The 24,534-nt window shown below is 49.7% G+C and overlaps 1 protein-coding gene across 3 annotated transcripts in view; it reads left to right on the forward strand.

Annotated features, from left to right (window-relative positions):
• Positions 1 to 879: 879 nt before the first annotated feature.
• HVCN1 (hydrogen voltage gated channel 1) overlaps positions 880 to 24,534 on the forward strand; it is a 40,493-nt gene continuing 16,838 nt past the window's right edge. Inside the window, exons 1-3 of one of the 3 annotated variants that reach the window (XM_032168697.2) lie at positions 1,209 to 1,243; positions 1,623 to 1,706; positions 7,072 to 7,111. In XM_032168697.2, the coding sequence (XP_032024588.1) occupies positions 7,091 to 7,111 (21 nt within the window). In that variant the 5' untranslated portion in view covers positions 1,209 to 1,243; positions 1,623 to 1,706; positions 7,072 to 7,090. Of the gene's footprint in view, positions 1,001 to 1,184; positions 1,244 to 1,622; positions 1,707 to 7,071; positions 7,112 to 24,534 lie in introns of those variants that run through there. The other 2 variants (XM_058425178.1, XM_058425179.1) reach the window with 2 other exon arrangements.

Consider the following 24,534-nt stretch of genomic DNA (forward strand, 5'->3'; position numbering starts at 1 on the left):
TACGTGAAGGATCCTGAGCTGGAGAGATTAGCCTGGATTATCCAGGTGGATCCCATATAATCACAGGGCGCCTTAGAAGGGAGAAGGCGCTGTGACCATGGAGGCAGAGGTCAGATTGAGGCAGCCAAGGATCACAGGCACCTCTCCAGCCCGGAAAGGCAAGGAACACACTACCCTAGCGCCTCCAGAAGGCCCAGCCCCACCCACACCTTGATTCTGGCCCTGTAGGACCCATCTGAGACTTCTGGCCTCCAGGGCTGTAAGATAACACATTTGTGTTAAGCCACTAGGTTTGTGGTGATCTGTTACAGCGGCATGAGGAAACTAACACAACCCCAAGAAGGTGAGCCTCTCCCCACAGCCCTGACCCAACCGGAAGGGAGAGGTGTGCAGAAGACGGCTCTGCAGGATGTTTGGGACAAATGGTCTCTGGGGGAAGACAGAAGCTAACAGAACTGATTCGACTGTGTGAACAGGGTGCTGGGAGGGCCCACAGGGGAGGGACTTCAGAGCTGGGCCTGCGCCTGCGGGGCCGTAGGAGTTGGCCAGGAGTAAGGCGGCCCAGGACAGGCAGGGGCTGCACGCGGGAAGGCTCCCTCTTGCCAGTACCATCCCATGAGCAGCCTCAGCGCCCTCGACCAAGGGAAGTCCTGAGGGCTGAGAGGTTGCTCATTCGTTAGAGCGTGCTGCCCACCCTCCACCCCTGCATGGCAGAAACTGTGCAGGGCACGAGGCCAAGGAATCAGGAGACCCAGAGGCAGGGGTGGCCCGGAGACGGTGGGATGGAGCAGAAGCTCCCCGAAAGGGGTTGGCGGGGTGGATTCGCCCCGCTCCAGCCGGCGGAGGAAGGAAGTGGTTCCCCCGCCCACCCTTCCCTTAGGCTGGCTCGGGGCAGGATTCTCGTGATCCGCGATTCGGTCCCACGGACGGGACCTTTGTAACTGCGGGAGGCCCAGGACAGGCCCAGCCTGCGGGGTGGGAGGCAGCCGGGATGAGGGAGGTAGGGACGAACGGGTGGACTGACCACAGGCAGGGACAAGGGGACCGAAACCCAGGCCGAGGCCTAGAAGCCCGCCGACCGTTGGGGGTCTGCGGGCTGTGGGGGCGGGGACGGGGGCGGGGGCGGCCCGGGCGGGGGGCGGGGCCTGGTACGGTACGGGGCGGGGCGGGGCGGAACAGGCTGGGCCAGACCTTCTCTGAGGCTCCCAGTCGCAGCGGTGACCGCGGGCGGGTGGGGCGCCGGGTAAGTGCTCGGGCCGGGCGGGGGGCGTACCCCGTTTGGCATGCAGCCCTTTCTACAAGACCCCCCAGTGCCCGATCCTTCCGAGAAGAGGGGACCCCCCCGCATCTCCGCTGTCCAGGCCTCGCCGCGGAGCCCCAGCAGGACCCCAGCCCTCGGCTGCCCTCGGCTCTGGCGTGTCCCAGCGCGGGCGGCGCGGGCGGGCAGTGCTTCCCCTCGGCGGGGGCTGGAGTCCATGGGAGGGAGACGCGGGAGACGCCGGCCCTAGTGACCCCCCAATCCCAGAAAGTTGGTGGTGCGCGCCGCCCTGGGCCAGGTGTCTTCAGTTATTCACACTCCGCGCAGCAGCCGCAGGTGACCATCGTCGTCTCCCTCTTAACAGGTGAAGAAACCAAGACGCAGAGAGGCCAAGCCCCTTGCCTTGGGTCACAAAGCCAAAGGAGGCAGAGCCAGAACTCACAACCAGGTCTGTGTCCCCTAAGTCCTCGGATGCATCGTCCCTGCCCCGCTGCCCTCCGGAGAGATTGTGAGAGAGAAGTAGGGGCAGAGGCAGTGCTGGGTGTCCCGGGAGAAGGCTGCAATGAGCAGGCCCAGCCATCCCTGACGGAGGAGCCCCGGGGCAGCAAACCCTTCCCTAGAAACACTTTAAAAGCACCCACCTGTTGGAGACAGAGATGCTGAGGAACAAGATTGGGGCCAGGGTAAACGCCAAGACAGAGAGGGGAGAGCAGTTCCTCACTGGAACTCCCTCCAGGAACATTGCCCCCACCACTTTTACCAGTGCTGGGTGTGGGGGATCTTGCAGGCTCAGCTACGTGACTTGGCCTGTCTGTGCCTCAGTTTCCGCATCTGTCCCATGAGGTTAAGCATGTACCTACCTCGCAGGATTGCTGAGAAGATGACATAAGATGCTTGGTGTACAGGCTTAGCCCCTGGCACCAGGTTACTACCAAAAGTTCATGGTTCCAGGGCCTCCTCCACCCTCCGTCCCGCCCCTCTGAGAGTACTTCTCTGTCCTGGGCACCTTTAACTTCAGGTTGTTCAGGGCTATCTGAGATCTGAAGGATTTCCGGACAGCCCCACTAGCAACTAGGAGCTGCTTGAGTAAGACCAAGGCGAGGGGGCGGCAACTTCTCTGGCTCTGACTCCCCAGAGGGAAAGGCTGATAAGGGCAGGGTTTTGAAAATCTCTGGGCTGAGGCTTGCACAAGGTTCAGAGCTGCTCTGTGGCTCCTGCCCTCCCCGACACTGGTTTAGCAAGAAGGAGAAAGCCAGAGTGTTCTTGTCCCCAGACTTGATCCTTTTCTAGTCAATGGGGCTTGGGCCCTGGGAGCTGTCATCCACCACCCTCCTCCTCGTCCCTTCCCCGTAGTCTAGGCTAGCGACAAGTTCTAATCCAAAGCATATCCTGAATCTGGCCACTCCACCCCCTACTTCCACCCTGAGTCCAGGCCCCTAGCATCTCTTGCCACTCCACCCCCTACTTCCACCCTGAGTCCAGGCCCCCAGCATCTCTTGCCACCTCATCACCCTTGACCCCTCATTCCCATCCAAATCCCCAGCATCGCCTACCAAGCCCTCTCCATGATCAGGCCCTGTGTGATTATTCTCGATTCTTCTCTCCAGCCACTGTCCTCTCCACTGCTGTCCCCAGCCGCTGCCTCCTAAGTTCTCCGCTCTCTCAGGGGCTGTGCGCAGCGCACGTGCTCTTCCTTTTCCCGGGAATGCTCTTCTCTGCAATCTGTGACATACTCCCTTGTAATTCAGGGGACACCATAAATGTCGCGTTGTCCCTGACCACCCCACCTAAGGAGACCCCGCCTGCTCCCTGGCCCCTTACTCTGGCTGGCTAGCTGGCTTCCCAGTGCTTAGCTGGGGGTGTGGTCTGTCTTGTATATTTCCTTGCTTTCTTGTTTGTCTCCCCAGGTAACATGTCAGTCTACCAGGATCCTGATCTTGCCCTTGCCTCTTCACCTTGGATTTCCCAGAACCTGGGAAATCAGTGCCTGGCACCTAGGAAAGGCTCAGATACTTTTGTACAGTTGCAGGCAATGTGTCAACCATCAGCCTATTTTTCTTCTCACTGCTTGACAGCATTTTTTCTCCCGTTTCTACATAGACTTCAGAATTATCCCTCCCAAGAGCCCACTGTCTTCCTCAGCTTTTCCCTAAAGTAGGGCTTGAGGGTTGAGGGCCACTTCCAGGTGTTAGCCGTACTATTCAACTTAGCTATAAATATCATTGTCCATATTGTGCATGTTTTTGGCTATCAAATGGCTTCTTGGAGATATACTTTCCTAACCAAGGTGTGCAAGTCAAGGGTGGGATCATTTTGGAAGCACTTACCTCTTGTGACCAGGTAGCTATTTAGAAAAATCATCCCCAGGAGTGTGTGCACATTTCTCTGCAGCTCTGCAAGCATTGGGTTTTATCCTTTTTATTTGTTTTGGCTAGTTTAATGGAGAAGGGCATGGTAGTTTTAAATTTGCTGTTGCTTGAGTTGCTGAAGCTGAGTGTTTCTCTGCATGTGTGCTAGTTCTAGTTCCTGTCTTACAAAGGAAGGAAATCTCTAGGGCACCGTAATTTTTCCCTTCACCTCATCTTGTGGTGAAAGTTCCCCTTGAGCCTCTCTCGTGCGAGCAGGTTGAGAATCCCAGGGGGCTGGTATAGGGACATGCAAAGCTGAACTCTGCTGGGTCCAGAAGCTGCTGCCAGTCAGCCAGTGAGAAAGTCTAAGAGTCCCTTGCACCCTCAGCGTGTAACTGTGGGGAGAGAAAGAACCTTTTTCAAGTTTTCTTGAAAGTTTATTACAAAATAATTTTTTAGAATTAGGCCAGGCACAGTGGCTCATGCCTGTAATTCCAGCACTTTAGGAGGCTGAGGCAACGGATCACTTGAAGTCAGGAGTTCGAGACCAGCCTGGCTAACATGGCAAAACCCCGTCTCTACTAAAAATACAAAAAAAAATTTTAGCTGGGCGTGGTGGTGGGCACCTATAATCCCAGCTACTCAGGAGGCTGAAGCAGGAGAATCACTTGAACCTGGGAGACAGAGGTTGCAGTGAGCCGAGATCATACCACTGCATTCCAGCCTAGGCAACAGAACGAGACTCTGTCTCAGGGGAAAAAAAAAATTATAGAAGTTACATAGAGGGATCAGGTGCAATGGCTCATGCCTATAATCCCAACACCATGGGAGGCTGAGGCAGGAGGATCACTTGAACTCAGGAGTTTGAGACCAGCCTGGATAACATAGTGAGACCCCCCTTTCTACAAAAATTAGCTGGACTTGGTAGTGTGTGCCTATATTCCCAGCTACTCAGGAGGCTGAGGTGGGAGGATCCCTTGAGTCCAGGATCTTGAGGCTGCAGTGAGCTCTGATTGCACCACTGCATTCTAGCTAGGGTGACAGAGTGAGACCCCACCTCCAAAAAACAAAACAAAACAAAAAAAAGGGTGTGCAGTGTTATTTATTGAAGCATTGGGGTGGGAGGAGATTGGAAACAATCATAAGTGTCCATCACTAGTAGGATTAAACACATTCCTACAGAGGACTTATGTGCAGCCGTGACAAGGCGTGCACTTCATACAGGACACACTGGCATAGAACCACCTCTGAGATACTGTGTTAGTCTTCTGTGGCTGCTGTAACGAATGGCCACAAGCTTGGTAGCTCAAGATAACACACATTTATTATGCTACAGTTCTGGAAGTCAAAAGTCCACAATTGGTCTCAGTGGGCTCGAATCAAGGTATGGGCAGGGCTGTGTTGCTGCTGCAGGCTCTGGGGGAGAATCTGTTTGCTTGCCTTCCCAACTTCTAGACGGGCCCACATGCCTTGGATTGAGGCCCCATCCTCCATCTTTAAAGCACTGAATCTTCAGATCTTTCTGACTCCAGCCTCTGCTTCTGTCCTCACAATCTCTTCTTTCTCCTGCCTCCACTTATCAAAGACCCCTCTGATGACATTGGGTTCACTAGGATAATCCAGAATCATTCCCTCCATCTTGAGAGCTGCAACTTAATCATGTCTGCAAAATCCTTTTTGCTATGTAAAGTAATATACAAGTTCAAGGATTAGGGCATGTGCAACTTTGAGGGGGAGCATTATTTTGCCTACCACACCCTAAAGGGAAATAAGGTTCAGAGCAGTATGTGGGTTCACATTTGTTTACAAAAAAAAAAATAGAAGGTGGGGGGAGAGTATCTACTCATGTGCTTGTGAGGGCATAGAATACTCTAGAAGGCGACGTAGGAAACTGGTCAGAGCGATCACTTCTGGGAAGGATAATGGGTAGAGGGGAGACTGACTTATCATAGAATATCTTTTTGTATAATTTAAATTTTTTACTACATGCATAGATCACCTATGTTAAAAATAATATTTTAAAGTAACACCTACTCATTGTAAAAGTTCACGCCTCCCAGAAGCAGAGAAGGAAAGCCCCATACCCAGATCACTCCCGTTTCTTCCAAAGATAACCACTGCGAAGAGTGATCCTTATGGACCAAAAAAAAAGCATCTGTATTTCTTTTGACTTAGATGGGGTCATCCTGTAGACTCTGCTGTAATGTGACTCCTCTGCTTACTCTGTGGCTGGCGTCTTTCCACGTCCATATGTGAATACTCAACAGCACTAGCAGCTCCTGCTGCTTAGAGGTGCATTCACTGATGTAGCTGGTGGTGGGTGTTCAGAAGGTTTTACTGTTTTCAGAGGAACCCCAACACTGTAATGTCTGTCTTTTTTTAATTGGAGCGAAATTCACATAATGTAAAGGTAACCGTTTTGAAGTGAATAATTCAGTGGCATTTAGTACGTTTCACAGTGTGTAGCTTTCATCTCTATCAGAACATTTTCACTGTTTTTCTTTGTATTAAAATTATAATATATCATTTTGCTTTTTTAAAAATACCTTGTTAACTGCACAGAACATTTTCATCATCCCAAAAGGAAACCCCCTAATCCATTAAGCAGTCACTCTCCGTTCTTCCCTGCCCCCAGCCCCTGGCAACCACCAATCTGCTTGTTCTGTTCTGGACATTTCATATCCTGTTCTGGACATTTCACATCAATGGAATCATACAATATGTGACATTTTATGTCTGGCTTTTTTCACTTAGCATGGTATCTTTGAGGTTCATCTACATTGTAATATGTATCAGTACTTTATTTCTCTTTTTTTTTTTTAGATGGAGTCTTGTTCTGTTGCCCAGGCTGGAGTGCAGTGGCACGATCTTGGCTCACTGCAACCTCTGCCTCCTGGGTTCAAGCGATTCTCCTGCCTCCACCTCCCAAATAGCTGGGATTACAGGTCCCCACCACCACGCCCAGCTAATTTTTGTATTTTCAGTAGAGACAGGTTTTCACCATGTTGGCCAGGCTGGTCTCAAACTCCTGACCTCAGGTGATCTGCCCACCTCAGCCTCCCAAAGTGCTGGGATTACAAGTGTGAGCCACCACACCTGGCCCCCTTCATTTCTTTTTATGGCTGAATAACATTCCATTGTGTGGATAGACCCATTTTGTTGATCCATTCATCCACTGATGGACAAGTGGGTCGTTTCCACCTTTTGGCTTTTGAGAATAATGCTGTGAAAGGTTATGAACTTTCACGTACAAATAAGTGTTTGTTTGAGTCCCTGTTTCAGTTCATTTGGCTGTATATCCAGGATGTATGCCCTCCTACATACACTTTGTACTTTACACTAATTTCAGGCACAGTTAAAACTAAACTAACTTAAAACTAATTTGTAAGAAAGGATTACAGAGCACACACCAAGATAGATGGCAGCAAGATGATAGATCTGGACAAATGTCTTCTTATTTTTCAGATCCAGAGGCAACAGGGACATGGCCACCTGGGACGAAAAGGTAATGGATTCTGTGGTCTTGCAGCATTAGAGGATATCCCAGCCTTGAGAGGATAATTCTGTTTGGTGTTTCAAACAGGAGAGGGGGAACCACCTATTCAGGTGTTTCCACTATACTGAAATATGTAAAATCACAATGATGAAAAGCTATAAAAGGACTTCACAAAACCTCCAAGTAGCCTGATATTCCACATCAGACCATTTGAATCCCAGCCCTGTATGTTAATAACTATGTGCTTTTTTTTTTTTTTTTTTTGAGACGGAGTTTCACTCTTGTTGCCCAGGCTGGAGTGCAATGGTGCACTCAGTTTCCTTATCTGGAAAATAGTGAAAAGATTATTTACCACTCCTGCCCTTGAAGGACTCTCGGGAAGATTTGATAATACAATGGTCTCAGAATGTTAGGCAAGTACTGAGCCCATACAGGGCTTGGGCACAGAGAAGTAAAGTCACTTCTCAAGATCACACAGCTAGAAACTGGCAGAAATGGGATTTTGGGCGAGGCATGGTGGCTCATGCCTGTAATCCCAGCACTTTGGGAGGCCAACGTGGGCAAGTCACTTGAGGTCAGGAGTTCAAGACGAGCCTGGTCAACATGGCAAAACCCTATCTCTACAAAAATGCAAAAATTAGCCAGGCATGGTGGCATGCGCCTGTAATCCCAGCTACTGGGGAGGCTGAGGCAGGAGAATCGCTTGAACTTAGGAGGCAGAGGCACGGTGGCTCACACCTGTAATTCCAGCACTTTGGGAGGCCGAGGCAGGTGGATCACCTGAGGTCAGGAGTTTGAGACCAGCCTGGCCAACATGGTGAAACCCCATCTCTACTATTAGCCAGGCATCATGACACACACCTCTAATCCAGCTGCTTAGGAGGATGAGGCAGGAGAATCGTTTGAACTTGGGAGGCAGAGGTTGCAGTGAGCCAAGATCGTGCCATTGCACTCCATCCTGGGTGACAAGAGCAAAACTCCATCTCCAAAAAAAAACAGAAATTGGAATTTCAACCTGGCCTGACTCCAGAGGAAATGCTTTCCTCCTGTATCTTATGGCCATCTCGAGTAGGAAATAGACTGTGTCTTTGATATCTGAGGTGCAGGTTTGTTGGATTTGGGGGGCATTGGTTGTGAAGATTGGGGGCGAGGTAGAAAGGAAGTGTTGACTTTCACATCAGCTGTTCATCTTGAGGTTCTGGGGGCCTGGCCAGGCCAAGCTGGTGAGGGCAGAGCAGGAAGCTCAGGGCAGCAGCAGGGGTGAATGGGGCAGAGTCTGAGAAGCAAATGTGAGGGTCAGAATGACCATGTGATGATGATGATGGTGATTGTGTATTTCATCAAATTGATGACCCTGGTAACTGTAAGAGTTAGGAGCCCCAGGAGCTCCAGGTATCCTTCATAAGAGAGTCAGCATGGAAGAAAGGTTAAGTGGGAACTGTTCATGCTTTTCCTTCATTTGTAGTTCCCTATTAAATTAGCCAAACCAAAAAGAACATTTGGAAATGCTTAATGCTGATTAGACTATGATGAAACTAGCTCACTCGTACATATCACGGGGGACTGAGTCAATCCATGCACTGTTCTAGACACAAAATTTGACGATGTGTATCAAGAATCTTGAAAATAACCATATTCAAGCCTGATCATCTCACTTATGGGGAAAGAACCCATAAAAAAGAAAAAGTACAATTTATGGTACCATGTTTCTTAGCACATGAGACAACACTGTGCATGCACCTTATTTTATGTACTATGAAGAAAAAAAGCGAAACAAGCATGTGCTGCCATTTACTGTGATAAAAAGTAACACAAGGCTGAAACCGATCAATTGTCAGGCCCAGCCAGATTTCAGAGATGTTAAAATGTGAGAAAATGTGGTCTTAGGATTGGATTAAAAACCATCCAGAATGGTTAAAAAAAACATGCAAAATGCAATAATGAGACCACTTGACTCCTTGTTAAGTTTCCTGGCCTCTGAACAGGTGCAAATCTGATGCATATAGTGGTAAAAAAAAAAAGATAGAAAATTGTCTGCTGTCTTTTTTTGTTTTGTTTTTTTGCAGTAGGGCCTGATTCTGTCTTCCAGGCTAGAGTGCAGTGGTGCAATCTCAGCTCACTTCAACCTCCATCTCCTGGGTTCAAATGGTTCTTGGGCCTCAGCCACCCTAGTAACTGGAATTACAGGCGTGTGCCACCATCTCCAGCTAATTATTTTTGTATTTTTAGTAGAGACAGAGTTTCTCCATGTTGGCCAGGCTGGTCTCGAACTCCTGGCCTCAAATGATCCACCTGCCTCAGCCTCCCAAAGTGCTAGAATTACAGGCATGAGCCACCGCACCTGGCCCACTGTCTTTGATTATAATTGTAAAAGATATAGACAGGTGGGAGAGAAAGAGGTAGATGGGTAGATGATACATAAGTTTGGTGTGCAGGGATTGTTATGAATTTATTTTCCTTTCTTTTGTTCCTCTTTTCACAATAGTAATAAATAGATCAAGGCTATAGGTCTGTTCATAGGGTAAATGGCAGCAGGTCAAGCTGGGGGTATGCATTTGAGTCTGGGGGTTCCAAATGAGACTGGGGGTTGCAGGAACGAGTTGGTGGGGTGAGGACGGTGTCAGAAGCCCATACCAGGGCATAGAGACAGCAAGGGAAGTAGGGATTGAAATGCAGAACCAGGGACACACCTTGGGGAACTCCCAGGGCCTGGAACCTGGAGCCTGGAGCCTGTTTGTCGTCACACAGAGGCTAGCCTGAGAGGGTGTTGTCAGGAGGACATTGCTGGGGGGCTGGGGAAAGGGCCAGGACCACTTGTGGCAAATAAGCCTCTTACTGGTTTGAAGAACATGTTCCTTTTCATGATCTGCCCTATGGAATTAATTGTGTTTTGGAAAAAGTTGTCTTAATGAGATTGTTTTTAGAGCTTGTCAGCTCTCCTCGTTTCTGAGAGGAAAACAGCTGTGTTAGGAAAGAAACTGGTGGGGTTTTGTAGCCATGGTGCAGACCTGGCTTGCAGTTCTGCTGAGATAGGCTCACCGGCCCTCCTCAGAGCCCCTCTCTGCCCCCTCCCACCTCCCAGAGCTTCAGTTTTCCTCTTTGTAAAATGGGAACGATCACACTACCTCACAGAGTTGAGGTGAGGGTTAAACAAGATTGCGTGTGGAAAACACTTAGCCAGGTGCCTGGCTCCAGCCTGCATTTAAGACATGGGAGCTGCTGGCTCTGTCATGAGGATGAACCAGCTTCTCAGCCCTCAGCTGATCTTGTTCCTCAGCGCAGGTGACTGCACTCAGCAGCCACCTCTGGGGAACTTAAGAGCCAGGTGTGTGTAGAAATCCTTGCAGCTCCTGGGCTCCTTTCACATGAGGCATGCAGAGGCCCCTGGTGCAGCTGCGGTTCCTTACCCACCTCGGCTGTACATTCACCACCGCAGCACCCAGACCACACCCCGATGGGTTGAATTGGAAGCTCTGAGCCCAGGACTCAGGTTTTGGGGTGCCTTAAAGCTGCCAGGTGATTCCAACATGCAGCCTGGCCTAGGCAGCCCCTCCCTCTGCAGAAGGAGGAAAGAGGGATAGCTGAGCTCTGTGTCCTGTGGTTTCCATGGCCAAAGCATCACTAGACATTGGCTCAGGTGACCTAGTCACACAGGTGGCAGCTCTTCATTTCTACCTGGGTAACTTTTTCTTTTTTTTTTTTTTTTTTTTTGTTGAGACGGAGTCTCGCTCTGTCGCCCAGGCTGGAGTGCAGTGGCGCAGTCTCGGCTCACTGCAAGCTCCACCTCCCGGGTTCATGCCATTCTCCTGCCTCAGCCTCTCCGAGTAGCTGGGACTACAGGCGCCCGCCACCACGCCCGGCTAATTTTTTGTACTTTTAGTAGAGACGGGGTTTCACCGTGGTCTCGATCTCCTGACCTCGTGATCCGCCCGCCTCGGCCTCCCAAAGTGCTGGGATTACAAGCGTGAGCCACCGCGCCCGGCCTCTTTTTTCTTTCTACACTTTTGTAAAACAAATAACACAGCCCCTGCTCCTGGTTGACATGACTGATGTCACAGACTTGGACCAGACTCCCCTCTCAGTCATTCCCAGGGAAATAGGCAGAGTGTGTCCCCCCAAAACTGTGTCTTTAAACCCAACCCATTGGCGGGTCCTGAAATCCATTGAGTGGGCTACAGTTGACCTTTTAAGAAATGAAACAGGGCTAGGTGCAGTGGCTCACACCTGTAATCCCAGCACTTTGGGAGGCCAAGGCAGGCGGATCACTTGAGGTCAGGAGTTTGAGACAAGCCTGGGTAACATGGAGAAACCCCATCTCTACTAAAAATACAAAAAATTAGCCAGGCATGGTTGTGCACGCCTGTAGTCTCAGCTACTTCTGGGGCTGAGGTGGGAGGATCTCTTGAGCCCAGGAGGTTGAGGCTGCAGTGAGTCCTAATCATGCCACTGCCCTCCAGCCTAGGTGGCAGAGTGAGACCCTGTCTCAAAAAAAAAATGAAATAGAATGAAATGGAAAATAAGAGCGTCTCACATGGTAACTCTAGTGCTAGTTATAGAATGTGTGTACACAAGTCAGTGTGTACTGAGAGGCAGGGTATGAAATGTGACTTCTTATTGAGAAACACTGCTCCAAACTTCCTTCCCAGCATGGGGCTTCCCCAGCTGTGAGGAGGGTGCAGGGCTGGGCAATGTTCATGAGGTGTCCCACAGGAGGAGGGAGCGCTGGGCTTGGCAGCCTGGGTTGGAATCCTAGCCTTGCTTCTCGCTGGCTGTGTGACCTGGGGCAAGTCACTGGCCTCTCTGTTCTCAGTCTCCTCATCCATAAACAGAGACATTGTAGTCCCCGCCTCATGGGCTTCTTACAGTATGTTAATGAAGGTCTTTGCACAGAGCTCAGAAAATATTAAATAGGTATTCTGGGGATAGTTGGAATGATTACACTTCCTACTCCTGTAAATATGTCCCATATAGTCTGTATGCAGCCCTGCCATCATCTCACCAGGCTGACCGGCTCATCTATCAGGCAGGAGGGTTCCTAATCCTATAGAAAAAGGAGACAGTTGGGGACCATGGCTTTAGGGGAACCTGGGCCGCCAGTTAAACTCCTCAGCCTGTAAGCAGCCCCTCCTGCCAGAGCTGATCAGCTGTCACGGTGGTTGTTTTCATGAACCTCAGACTTCCTCCCCACCCTAGAGAAGGAAAAGTTTCTACACTTATTTAAAGACTTCCCTGATTTTAAAAATAGGCCTTCCTCAGAACACGGATCCCCTGGGGCAGGAGGGGAGAAGTGCTGGGGCAGCTGAGCCTGCTGCCTGGAGTCCTCTTGCCTCCCCACAGAGAAGAGATTTGCTCAGGGGTTTCATTCCACCTTCCACCATCCAGGAGGTAGGTTCAACAGGAGCCTGTGGTCTGCCAGGCACAGAGATCATGCTGTGAACAGCTGGGCCACATGAGAGTGTGATGGGGAAGGCCTGGCCAGCTCCCGAGAGCTGGGATGAAGAAGATAGAGGACAGGGTGAAAGGGGGTTGCACATTCTATGCAAAAGAAGTCACGTGTGCAAAGGTCCTGTGGTTGGAGAAACCAGCCAAGTATGAAAGGCTCAAAGGAGACAATGTGGCCAGAGTGGGGAGAGAGGTGAGAGGGAAGGTGAGAAGATGGGCAGATAGAGGCTAGATAGAGCGTGCAAAACAGGAGTGGGCTTCTAGGAGGCATTGGTGTCTTTTTTTTTTTTTTTTTTTTAAGAGACAAGGTCTTGCTGTATCACCCAGGCTGGAGTGTGGTGACACGATCACAGCCCACTGCAGCCTTGACATTCTGGGCTCAAGCGATCCCCCTTTCTCAGTCTCCCAAGTAACTGGGACCAGAGGCAAGCACCACCACACCTGGTTAATTTTTAGATTTTTTTGTAGAGATGGAGTCTCACTCTGTTGCCCAGGCTGGTCTTGAACTCCTGAACTCAGTGATCCTCCTCAGCCTCCCAAAGTGCTGGGATTACAGGTGTGAGTGACTGCACCCAGCCAAAAGTTTTAAATAAGGGAGTGTGTCAGGGTCCCTGAGACCCTGTGCCCAGTGTCAATGACTCACTAGGAGGACCTGTGGGACTCGCATGCAGACGTGCTCCTGGCTCAGATTAATTGCCGCAAAAGGATTGAAATTAAAATCAGTAAAGGGAAAAGGCACGTGGGGTGAAGTTCAGAAGAAACCTGGTGCAAGCTTCCAGAGCCTTCTCCTGGGTTGGGGGCAGAGGTCCTTGGGGTCACACTTAATTCCTCCAGCAGGGAGTTCTGACAAGATGTGTGAAGTGTTTGCAAGGAGAGCAGTTCCTTAGAGACCCAGTGCCCAGAGTTTTCATTGGAGCTGGGCACAGAGGTACCCTCTGCCTGGCACTTAGAAAAGTTCCAGACTCTCCAAAGGAAAGCAGGAGTTCAGCATAAACCATGCTGTTTCCACAAGCCGTCTAGGCACAGTGAGCTGCTCTTATCAGGGAATGGTGGGGATTTTCCAGAAGTCCAAGTTCCCAGATGCCAGTGGAGGCCAGGCAGGCCTGTCTGAGGAAGGCAGCCTTGGGACCGCTGGGCTGGCCCTTTTCTGCACAGGGAGTGATGTAGTCAAGCTTGGAGGGATGCTCTCCTGCAGCTGATGGAGAATGCAGCAGGGAAGGAGAGAGCAGAAAGGAGCTGCGACAGCCTCCAAGTGAGGCAGGGGGTTGGCCAGGGCAGTGGCAGAGGGTGGGGGAAGTAGGTGGCAGATCAGGGGTCATTTAGTTGCTGAAATGCACCAGGCTTAGTGCTGGATAGGGCTATAGGGGAGGGTGAGTGAAGCTAGGACTGGGGACAGCTGCTCTGGCCCTGCCTGAGTGGCGTTAAGACCCTGGACCAGGAAGCAGCACACCTGGCTGCAAGTCTGTGGACTGTCCACTTGACAGGTGGTGGTTACCATGTTGCAGTCCTCAGTTTGCTCCTCTGCTAAGGGAGGTAAGACTGCATCTCAGAACCTTGATCCCATCTCTTATTTATTTTATTATTATTATTATTGAGACAGAATCTTGTTCTGTTGTCCTGGCTGGAGTGCAATGGCATTATCTCGGCTCACTGAAACCTCCGCCTCCCAGGTTCAAGCGATTCTCATGCCTCAGCCTCCCAAGTAGCTGGGATTATAGGCATGCACCACCACCACCCCCAGATAACTTTTGTATTTTTAGTAGAGATAGAGTTTCACCATGTTGGCCAGGCTGGTCTTGAACTCCTGGGCTCAAGCAATCCACCCGCCTCAGCCTCTTAAAGTGCTGGGATTACAGGCATGAGCCACCACTCCCAGTCCCATCTCTAAAATATCATTTTTGTTGCTGAAAAAAAATCTACTTTTCTGCCATTTTTTTCTCCGTATTGGCAGAGAAAAGAACAAAGCTGGTGGACTTGAGTTCCTGTGCTGGCTTTATCACTTACTTATTATTATTATTATTATTTTTGGTTTTCTGTTTCTTTTGAGATGGAGTCTTGCCCTGTCGCCCAGGCCAGAGTGCAGTGGCGCGATCTCAGCTCACTGCAACCTCCGCCTCCCAGGTTCAAGTGATTCCCCTGCCTCAGCCTCCCAAGTAGCTGGGACTACAGGCACACGCCACCACACCTGGCTAATTTTTGTATTTTCAGTAGAGACGGGGTTTCCCCACGTTGGCCAGGCTGGTCTTAAACTCCTAACCTCAGGTGATCCACCAGCCTTGGCCTCCCAAAGTGCTGGGATTACAGGTATGAGCCACCACACCCAGCTTTATGTTTGTTTTTTAACAACTCTACATGAACATATGTATAGCATAATAAATTAAAACAGCAAACAGGTATATATTAGGTTGAATTATATGAAATTATCAATTTCTTCTAGTTTTTATCTACAAAGATGGCATTTTTAAGTCCTCTTTTATATCAGAGAAGTTTTCTTGAATTATATCTTTGTTCTAGTCTATTAATCTCATTTCCTTATTCAGGGATTCCAGTTATGAGTATATTGGTTCCTTCTCTTCCCACCTCCACTAAATACTTCATTCACCACTTAACTCCCTGCAGGCTGGTTCTCACTCCAAAAATGGCAATTTCTTAGGGATAAACTTTGTTTTCATGCTGCTGATAAAGACATACCTGAGACTGGGAAGAAAAAGAGGTTTAATTGGACTTATAGTTCCACATGGCTGGCGAGGCCTCAGAATCATGGCAGGAGACGAAAGGCACTTACATGGTGGCAGCAAGAGATGATGAGAGAGAAGCAAAAGCAGAAACCCCGATAAACCCATCAGATCTTGTGAGACTTATTTGCTATCACGAGAATAGCATGGGAAAGATTGGCCCCCATGATTCAATTACCTCCCCCTGGGTCCTTCCCACAACACATGGGAATTCTGGGAGATACAATTCAAGTTGAGATTTGGGTGGGGACACAGCCAAACTACATCATTCTGCCCTGACCCCTTCAAATCTCACATCCTCACATTTTAAAACTAATCATGCCTTCCCAACAGTCCCCCAAAGCCTTATTTCATCGTTAGCCCAAAAGTCCACAGTCCAAAGTCTCATCTGAGACAAACCAAGTCCCTTTTGCCTAAGAGCCTGTAAAAATCAAAACAAGCTAGTTACTTCCTAGATGCAGTGGGGGTACAGGTATTGAGTAAATACAGCTGTTCCTAATGGGAGAAATTGGCCAAAACAAAACAGTTACATGGTCCATGCAAGTCTGAAATCCGGTGGAGCAGTCAAATTCTAAGGCTTCAAAATGATCTCCTTTGACTCCATGTCTCACATCCAGGTCAGGCTGATACAAGAGGTAGGCTCCCATAGTCTTGGGCAGCCCCGCCCCTGTGGCTTTGCAGGGTATAACCCACCTCCTGGCTGTTTTCATGAGCTGACATTAAGTGTCTGCGGCTTTTCCAGGTATATGGTGCAAGCTATCGGTGGATCTACCATTCTGGGGTCTGGAAGACTGTGGCCCTCTTCTCACAGCTCTACTAGGTGATGCCCCAGAAGGGACTCAGTGTGGGTACTCCCACCCCACATTTCCCTTCTGCACTGCCCTAGCAGAGGCTCTCCATGAGGGCCCTGCCCCTGCAGCAAACTTTTGCCTGGGCATCCAGGCATTTCCAAACATCTGAAATCTAGGCAGAAGTTCCCAAACCTCAACTCTTGACTTCTGTGCACCTGCAGGCTCAACACCACGTGGAAGCTGCCAAAGCTTGGGGCTTCCACCCTCTGAAGCCAGAGCCTGAGCTGTATGTTGGCCCATTTCAGCCACAGCTGGAGCAGCTGGACACAGGGCATCAAGTCCCTAGGCCCATGAGACCACTTTTTCCTCCTGGGCCTCCAGGCCTGTGATGGGAGGGACTGCTGTGAAGGTCTCTGACATGGCCTGGAGACATTTTCCCAAGGTCTTGGGGATTAACATTAGGCTCCTTGCTATTTATGGAAATTTCTGTAGCTGGCTTGAATTTCTCCCTAGAAAATGGGTTTTTCTTTTCTATCACATCATCAGGCTGCAAATTTTCCAAACTTTTATGCTTTGCTTCCCTTATACAACTGAATGCCTTTAACAGCAGGCATTGAATGCTTTGTTGCTTAGAAATTTCTTCTGCCAGATATCCTAAATCATCTTCCTCAAGTTCAAAGCTCCACAAATCTCTATGGCAGGGGCAAAATGCTGCCAGCTCTTTGCTAAAACATGCCAAAAGTCACCTTTACTCCAGTTGCCAAAAAGTTCCTCATCTGCATCTGAGACCACCTCAGCCTGGACCTTATTGTCCATATCACTATCAGCATTTTGGGCAAAGTCATTCAACAAGTCTCTTGAAGTTCCACACTTTCCCACACCTTTCTGTCTTCTTCTGAGCCCTCCAAACTATTCCAGCCTCTGCCTGATACCCAGTTCCAAAGTTGGTTCCACATTTTCAGGTATCTTTTCAGCAATGTCCCACTCTAATGGTACCAATTTACTGTATTAGTTTTCACACTGCTGATAAAGACACACCTGAGACTGGGGAGAAAAAGAGGTTTAATTGGACTTACAGTTCCTCATGGCTGGGGAGGCCTCAGAATCATGGCGGGAGGTGAAAGGCACTTCTTATGTGGTGGCAGCAAGAGAAAATTAGAAGCAAAAACAGAAACCCCTGATAAACCCATCAGATCTTGTGAGACTTGTTCACTATCATGAGAATCACATGGGAAAGATTGGCCCCCATGATTCAATTACCTCCCCCTGGGTGCCTCCCACAACACATGGGAATTCTGGGAGATATAATTCAAGTTGAGATTTGGGTGGGGACACAGCCAAACCAAATCATACCTAATATGTTTGGTATCAGCCAAACCTATTAGAAAAAAATGCAAAGTTTCACCCACCAACCTAGTCCCTCTCTCCTCCTGGGAGTTGGGGTTGATTTTATCAGTTTTCCCATAATTATAGATTGCAGACCCCTTTCCCTGTGGGTGCATGAGGTCTACAGGCCTGCCACACAGTGGTGTGATTCTTTGTGGTGTGGGTCTTCCATGGTATCCTGGGCAACAGACTTTGAGGTGGTTTCCAGTTTTGGGCTATTGAAGCAGGACTGGAGCAAGCACCCGTGTGCACATGGGAGTCTCTTGTAAAGTCAAGCAATAAGGACTTTTAAATGTTGATAGAAACCAAGGTAGTCATGGTGGCATGCACCTGTAGTCATAGCTACTTGGGAGGCTGAGGCAGGAGGATTGCTTGAGCCCAGGAGTTTGAGGCTGCACTCCAGCCTGAACAACAAAATGAGATCCCATCTCAATAAAAAGGAAATAAAATTTTGATATAAATTGGTTTAGGGCCAATCCCCTCCTTTGTCCCCAAGCCTGGCACATCAGAGAGACTCAAATATTTTTTCAAAAGATGAACTGCCCTATTACCCTCCTAGGAAGAGTATGCCCATTTACATGCCCAACAGCTGGCATACAGGAATGCCCACTTCCCTCTGCCTCTGTCACCCTGCCACAATGTGTGGCACGGTGTGACTTCAGGCAAGCAGTCTCTCCTCCCCAGGCCTCAGTTTCCCCTTCTGCAAAATGGAGAGACTTCACCTACCCTCCCTGCCTACCTAGGAGAATTAAAAGTATCAAGCGACAGCAGGTGGTGTGACCAGTGGGCTCTGAGAAAAAGGAGCCGCTGTCACTGTTGTTGGCTGCAGAATCGGGCTTTCTCCAGGTGGTTTTGGGCCCTGAAGAAGTCGGCTTTCTCCTTGGAGTCCAGGAGAAATGTGTGGCCCAGAAAGATAAAGGGAAAGACAGTACCTGGCCTACAGACCATCCTGGCTAACTCGGGCACACACCCTCTGTCCTGGTTTCCTGTGGCTGCTGTAACAAATTACTACAGACTGGGGGGCTTCAACAACAGGAACTCATTCTCACTAGTTCCAGAAACCAGAAGCCCAAAATCAAGGTGTTGGCAGGACTGGCTCCTGGAGGCTTTGGGATGGGGAGATCTGTCCCAGGCCTCCGTCGCAGCCTCTGGCATTGCTGGCAGTCTTTGGCTTGTGGACATATCATTCTGACCTCTGTGACCTTCACGTGACCTTACCCTCTGTGTGTCTTTTTTTTTTTTTTTTTTTTTTTTTGAGACCGAGTCTCAGTCTCCTAGGCTGGAGTGCAATGGCATGATCTCGGCTCACTGCAACCTCCTCAGTAGCTAGGATTGCAGGCGCCTGCCACCATGCCTGGCTAATTATTTTATTTATTTATTTATTTATTTATATTTTTTGAGATAGAGTCTTGCTCTGTTGCCCAGGCTGGAGTGCAGTGGCGTGATCTCGGCTCACTGCAGCCTCTCGAGTTCAAGCGATTCTCTTGCTTTAGCCTCCTGAGTAGCTAGGATTACAGGCGCCTGCCACCATGCCTGGCTAATTATTTTATTTATTTATTTATATTTTTTGAGATAGAGTCTTGCTCTGTTGCCCAGGCTGGAGTGCAGTGGCGTGATCTCGGCTCACTGCAGCCTCTCGAGTTCAAGCGATTCTCTTGCTTTAGCCTCCTGAGTAGCTAGGATTACAGGCACCCACCACCACGCCCCGCTAATTTTTGTATTTTTAGTAGAGACAGGTTTTCACTGTGTTGGGCAGGCTGGTCTCGAACTCCTGACCTCAGGCAATCTGTCCACCCTGGCCTCTCAAAGTGCTGGGATTACAGGCATGAGCCACTGTGCCTGGCCAATTTTTGTATTTTTAGTAGAGACGGGGTTTCGCCATATTGGCCACGCTGGTCTTGAACTCTTGACCTCAAGTGATCCATCCACTTCAGCCTCCCAAAGTGCTAGGATTATAGGCGTGAGCTACCGTGCCTGGCCCCTTTTCTCTTTTTATAAGGACACCAGTAACCGGATTTAGGGCCCACCCTAAATCCAGTATGATTTCATCTTAACATCTTCAGTTACATCTGCAAAGACCTACATTCCAAATAAGGTCACATTCTAAGGGTCCAGGGGGACAGGAATTGTTAGGGGGGTGTGCACAGTTCCACCTACTCTACCCTCTGAGCAGGTGGCTCTCCAGTCACTGGCTGCCTGGCTTTCTGTCAGCTGTGTTTTCTAGAACACAGTCTCCAAGTCATGGAGCCCAGGGGCAGATCCTGCTTTTCCAGTTCCCCACAGTGTGTGACCTTGGACAAGGCCCCCCCTCACCAGGACCCTAAAGGATGGCCTCAACCTCAGGGTTGTTAGGAGTTGAAATGAAATAGTGCATGGAAGGAAGTTAGCAGCATGCTGAGATGATATGAGGTGTGATAAAATAAGCAACCATAGTAATACATGTTGCTGCCATTGTGTCTTAGAGTTTTGGGGTGAGGGTGGTAGTTAATATGTAAATCAAGTCCCCCAAAATAGCTCTGGGAGGGAACAGGGAAATGGAAACTGAAGGGACATCAGGCCATGGGAGTTGGGAGTTGGCTGACTTTCTTCAAAAGTACCTTTCTCTCTGATTGTTGGATAACAATGAACTAGGGACTTTCCCCCTCCCACAGATGGCGGCTTCTGAGCCTGTAAAAATAGGCATCCACAAAATGCTTTTCTCTCCTTCGCTTCTAGGTCTGTCTTTTTCACTTTCCCCTTCTCTCCCAGGTGGTAGTTTTTCTGGTCTAATACCTGTAAAGGAGGTCAGCAATATGTTTACCTTGAAGGAGCAGTGCCTAAGATTTTGTTCATTCATTCATTTATTAACCGTTTCTTTTTTCTTTTTTTTTTTTTTTTTTGAGATGGAGTCTTGCTCTGTCACCCAGGCTGGAGTGCAGGGGCGCAATCTTGGCTCACTGCAGCCTCAGCCTCCCAGGTAGCTGGGATTACAGGCATGTGCCACCACGCCTGGCTAATTTTTGTACTTTTAGTAGAGATGGGGTTTCACCCTGTTGGTCAGGCTAGTCTCGAGCTCCTGACATCAAGTGATCTGCCCGTCTCGGCCTCCCTAAGTGCTAGGATTACAGGTGTGAGCCACAGCACCCAGCCTCTTAACCATTTCTTGAGCCTCTTCCCTGTGACTGAGGAAGAGTCTCTGCCCTCCCAGCATTCGCAGCCCAGTGTGGTGGGGACAGTGTCCCAGTGGTTGTTAAGATGGTGTGACGTACACCCCAACTGGGGTGAGGGAGAATTAAGGAAGGCCTCCCAGGGAAGGTAGAATCTAGGTGTAAGACCTGGAAGATAGATGGGATGGGGACAGGCCCTGCAGAGTCCTAGAAGCAAGAGAGCGTGGTCCTCTCTACAACTGCAAGTTCCAGGTGGCTGGAGGGTGGCAGAGGCAGGGTGCTAGGAAGGAATAAGGCCGGCAGGGAGACCAGGGCCTGGGGAAGCCAAGACAGCTGGGACTTGATCCCCAAGGCAGTTGTGGGCATGGGGGTCGCTGCACAGCAGGGACACAGTCAGGTTGGCATTGGAGAAGGAGGACCTGGCCGCAGGCAGATGGAGGAAGGGTCAGGGCAGGCTCTGGTGAGGGAGAGGGGACGATGGAGTGCCAGCCAGGTTCAGGAAGTGAAACTGATGGGGTGTGAGGGAGAGGGAGGAGCCGAGGACGATTTTCTGTTCTTGGCCTGGGCAGCCAGGTCAGCGTGCCCTAGGGGATGTGGAAGGAGGAGTGGACTGGGAAAGAAAGGTAAGAAATCAGTTCAGTTGGGTCACGGCAAACCAATGACTCAGCAAGGTCTTGAACATCAGACTGGAGTCTTTGATTTGAACATGAATGGCACCGAGAACAAAGGTGTGCTAAGACCCCCAAAGAGAGAGTCACCGGCCCGAGGACAGGGTCAGGGCTGAGGTCTCCAGGACTCCTGGTGTGGGGCAGGGACATGGTGCAGGAGGCTGAGGAGGGCGGCCAGAGATAGGAGAAGCAGGGGGCGAGATTGCCAAGCAGAGCAGATTCAACAGCGTCAGAGTGTGGGACAGTCAGGCAGGCTGGAGCCACAGTCACAGGCTTTAATATGGAAAGGTGACCTCAGAGGAGCATCAGGATACAGTGGGGACAGCAAGGATTCTTGCACGGGAGATGAAGCTGTGGGGCTGTCCCGCATCAGCAACTCCACCTGTAGACTTTTGGGGTTATAAGTGACAGAAACACACCTCAGTGTCACTTAAGCCACAAAGCAGCTGTATCAGCTCATGTAACTTAACAGCCTGAGGGATGCAGAGGCAGGCAGTGGGCAGAGAAGTGAAATATCCAAGGATGGTGATGAAGCTGGAGGAGAGGAGTTTTGGGGTTTTTTGTTTTGTTTTCTTGAGACGGTCTCACTCTGTCGCCCAGGCTGGAGTGCAGTGGCATGATCTTGGCTCACTGCAACCTCTGCCTCCTAGGTTCAAGCAATTCTCGTGCCTCAGCCTCCCAAGTAGCTGGGATTACAGGCGCCCACCACCATGCCTGGCTATTTTTTTTGTTTTTAATAGAGATGGGGTTTTGCCATGTTAGTCAGGCTGGTCTCAAACTCTTGATCTGAAGTGATCCTCCCATCTTGGCCTCCCAAAGTGCTGGGATTGCAGGTGTGAGCCACCATGCCCAGGTGAGTTTTTGTTGCTGAGGGATGATCATAGCTGGCACTTCCAGAGGTGGGGGCTGCTCTGAGCCAGGCACCGAGGCAGGTGCTGTGCGCCACACTACTAAAATTACAAAAGTTAGCCGGGCGTGGTGGCAGGATCAGTCTGTCCATGAATGCTAGGAGTCTGGGATGCATGATGAAGCTGCCAAGTCAAGGCCCACCACATTCTCTTGATCAACCCCATCTTTGCCCTTTTCTGGAACTTTTCTGCTTCTGGCATGACAGACTCTTGACTGAAAACCAGAAATGTTTTCTGCTCTGCTGAGTGCCCTAGATATTTTCATCCCAAAGTACTAAAAGTTGCTTCTTCACCGGTTGCAAGTTTTCAGAAAGAAAAATTTCCTCTTCTGTAAAATATAAATGCGGTTTTTGCAAAGCACCTTGAGGTTCCCACACTACTGAGAAATAGGACAGGCTGCTCTTGTCTGCCAGGTAAGGTGTTTCCAAAGGAAAGTATGGGATTGGGCGTGGCGGCTCATGCCTGTAATCCCAGAACTTTGGGAGACTGAGGCGGGTGGATCACTTGAGCCCAGGAGTTTGAGACCAGCCTGGGCAACATAGCAAAACCCTGCCTCTACAAAAAAATACAAAAAATTAGCCGAGTGTGATGGTATGTGCCTGTAGTTCCAGCTACTCAGGAGGCTTTTGTGGGAGGATTGCTTGATCCCTGGAGGTCAAGGCTGCAGTGAACCGTGATTGCACACTACAGCACAGCCTGGGTGACAGAGCGAGACCTTGTCGCAAAAAAGGGAATTATGGCCAGGTACAGTGGCTCACGCCTGTAATCCCAGCACTTTGGGAGGCAGAGGCGGGTGGATCACCTGAGGTCAGGAGTTCGAGACCAGCTTGGCCAACATGGTGAAACCCTGTCTCTACTAAAATTACAAAAATTAGCCAGGCATGTTGACAGCGCCTGTAATCCAAGCTGCTCGGGAGGCTGAGGCAGGAGAATCACTTGAACCCAGGAGGTGGAGGTTGCAGTGAGCTGAGCTCCACTGCACTCCAGCCTGGGGAATAAGAACAAGACTTTGTCTCAAAAAGAAAGGAATTATGGCCAGTGGTTGCCTGGAGAGCTTCAGTGTATCCTGGCCCTCGCCAGCCCTGGGAATCCAGAGATGTTTGGTCTGGCCGAGATGAGCCCAGCATGGGAGATGAGGTACCAGTGCCCCCAGCCAACAGGTGCATGATGGGCTTCTGCTCAAGGTCAGGTGTCACACAAGACTCAGGGGACACAGACCCTACCTTCATGCAGCGTAAATGCTAGTGAGGAGGAAGAAAAATATGTGGCTGCACAAAACAGTTTCTAGTTAGAAACTAGGATAAGGGTTCTCGAAGGAAAAGTGGGAGGAGAGGTTATGAATGGGAGGGGAACTGATTTAGATTTTAGGGGTGAGGAAGGGCCTCTTTGAGGAACTGACATTTTAGCTGACATTTCAAGCATAAGTAAGAGTAAGCGAAGCTCGGAGTGGGGAGAAGAGTATTCCAGGTTGAGGGAAAGCCTGCATGATGGCTCAGTGTGGAGCATCAGAGGGACAGAAGGGTGGCTGGAGTGTGGTGAGGAGGCGGTGGGGAAGGAGAGATGCCAGTTCCTAGAGGGCCATGCACTACAGGTACACATATGTTAAACTAGTAGATATGGTCCCTGGGGCTCTGTTTATTTTTCCTTTCAGCTTTTTTTTCCTCCCTGTGTTTCCAGTTGATGTTTTCTGTTGCCTTGTCTTTAAGTTCATTGATCTTTTCTTTTTTTTTTTTTTTAGGCAGAGTCTCACTCTGTCGCCCAGGCTGGAGTGCAGTGGCGCTATCTGGGCTCACTGCAACCTCCGTCTCCTGGGTTCACGCCATTCTCCTGCCTCAGCCTCCTGAGTAGCTGGGACTACAGGCGCCGGCCACTATGCCTGGCTAATTTTTTTTGTATTTTTTTTAAGTAGAGATGGGGTTTCACCCTGTTAGCCAGGATGGTCTCGATCTCCTGACCTTGTGATCCACCCGCCTCGGCCTCCCAAAGTGCTGGGATTACAGGCATGAGCCACTGTGCCCAGCCTTGTTGATCTTTTCTTTGGTAATATGTTATCAGCTGTTAAGCCCATCCAGTGATTTTTCATTTCGTATATATATTTTTCAGTTCTAAAATATCCATCTGGATCTTTTTATTTTCCTTCTTTTTTTTTGTGAGATGGAGTTTCACTCTTGTTGCCCAGGCTGGAGTGCAATGGTGCAATCTCGGCTTACCACAACCTCCACCTCCCGGGTTCAAGTGATTCTCCTGCCTCAGCCTCCTGAGTGGCTGGGATTACAGGCATGTGCCATGATGCCCAGTTAATTTTGTATTTTTAGTAGAGATGGGGTTTCTCCATGTTGGTCAGGCTGGTCTTGAA

The sequence above is a fragment of the Hylobates moloch genome, unplaced genomic scaffold (genome assembly GCF_009828535.3).
Source record: "Hylobates moloch isolate HMO894 unplaced genomic scaffold, HMol_V3 SCAFFOLD_12, whole genome shotgun sequence".
NCBI lineage: Eukaryota > Metazoa > Chordata > Mammalia > Primates > Hylobatidae > Hylobates > Hylobates moloch.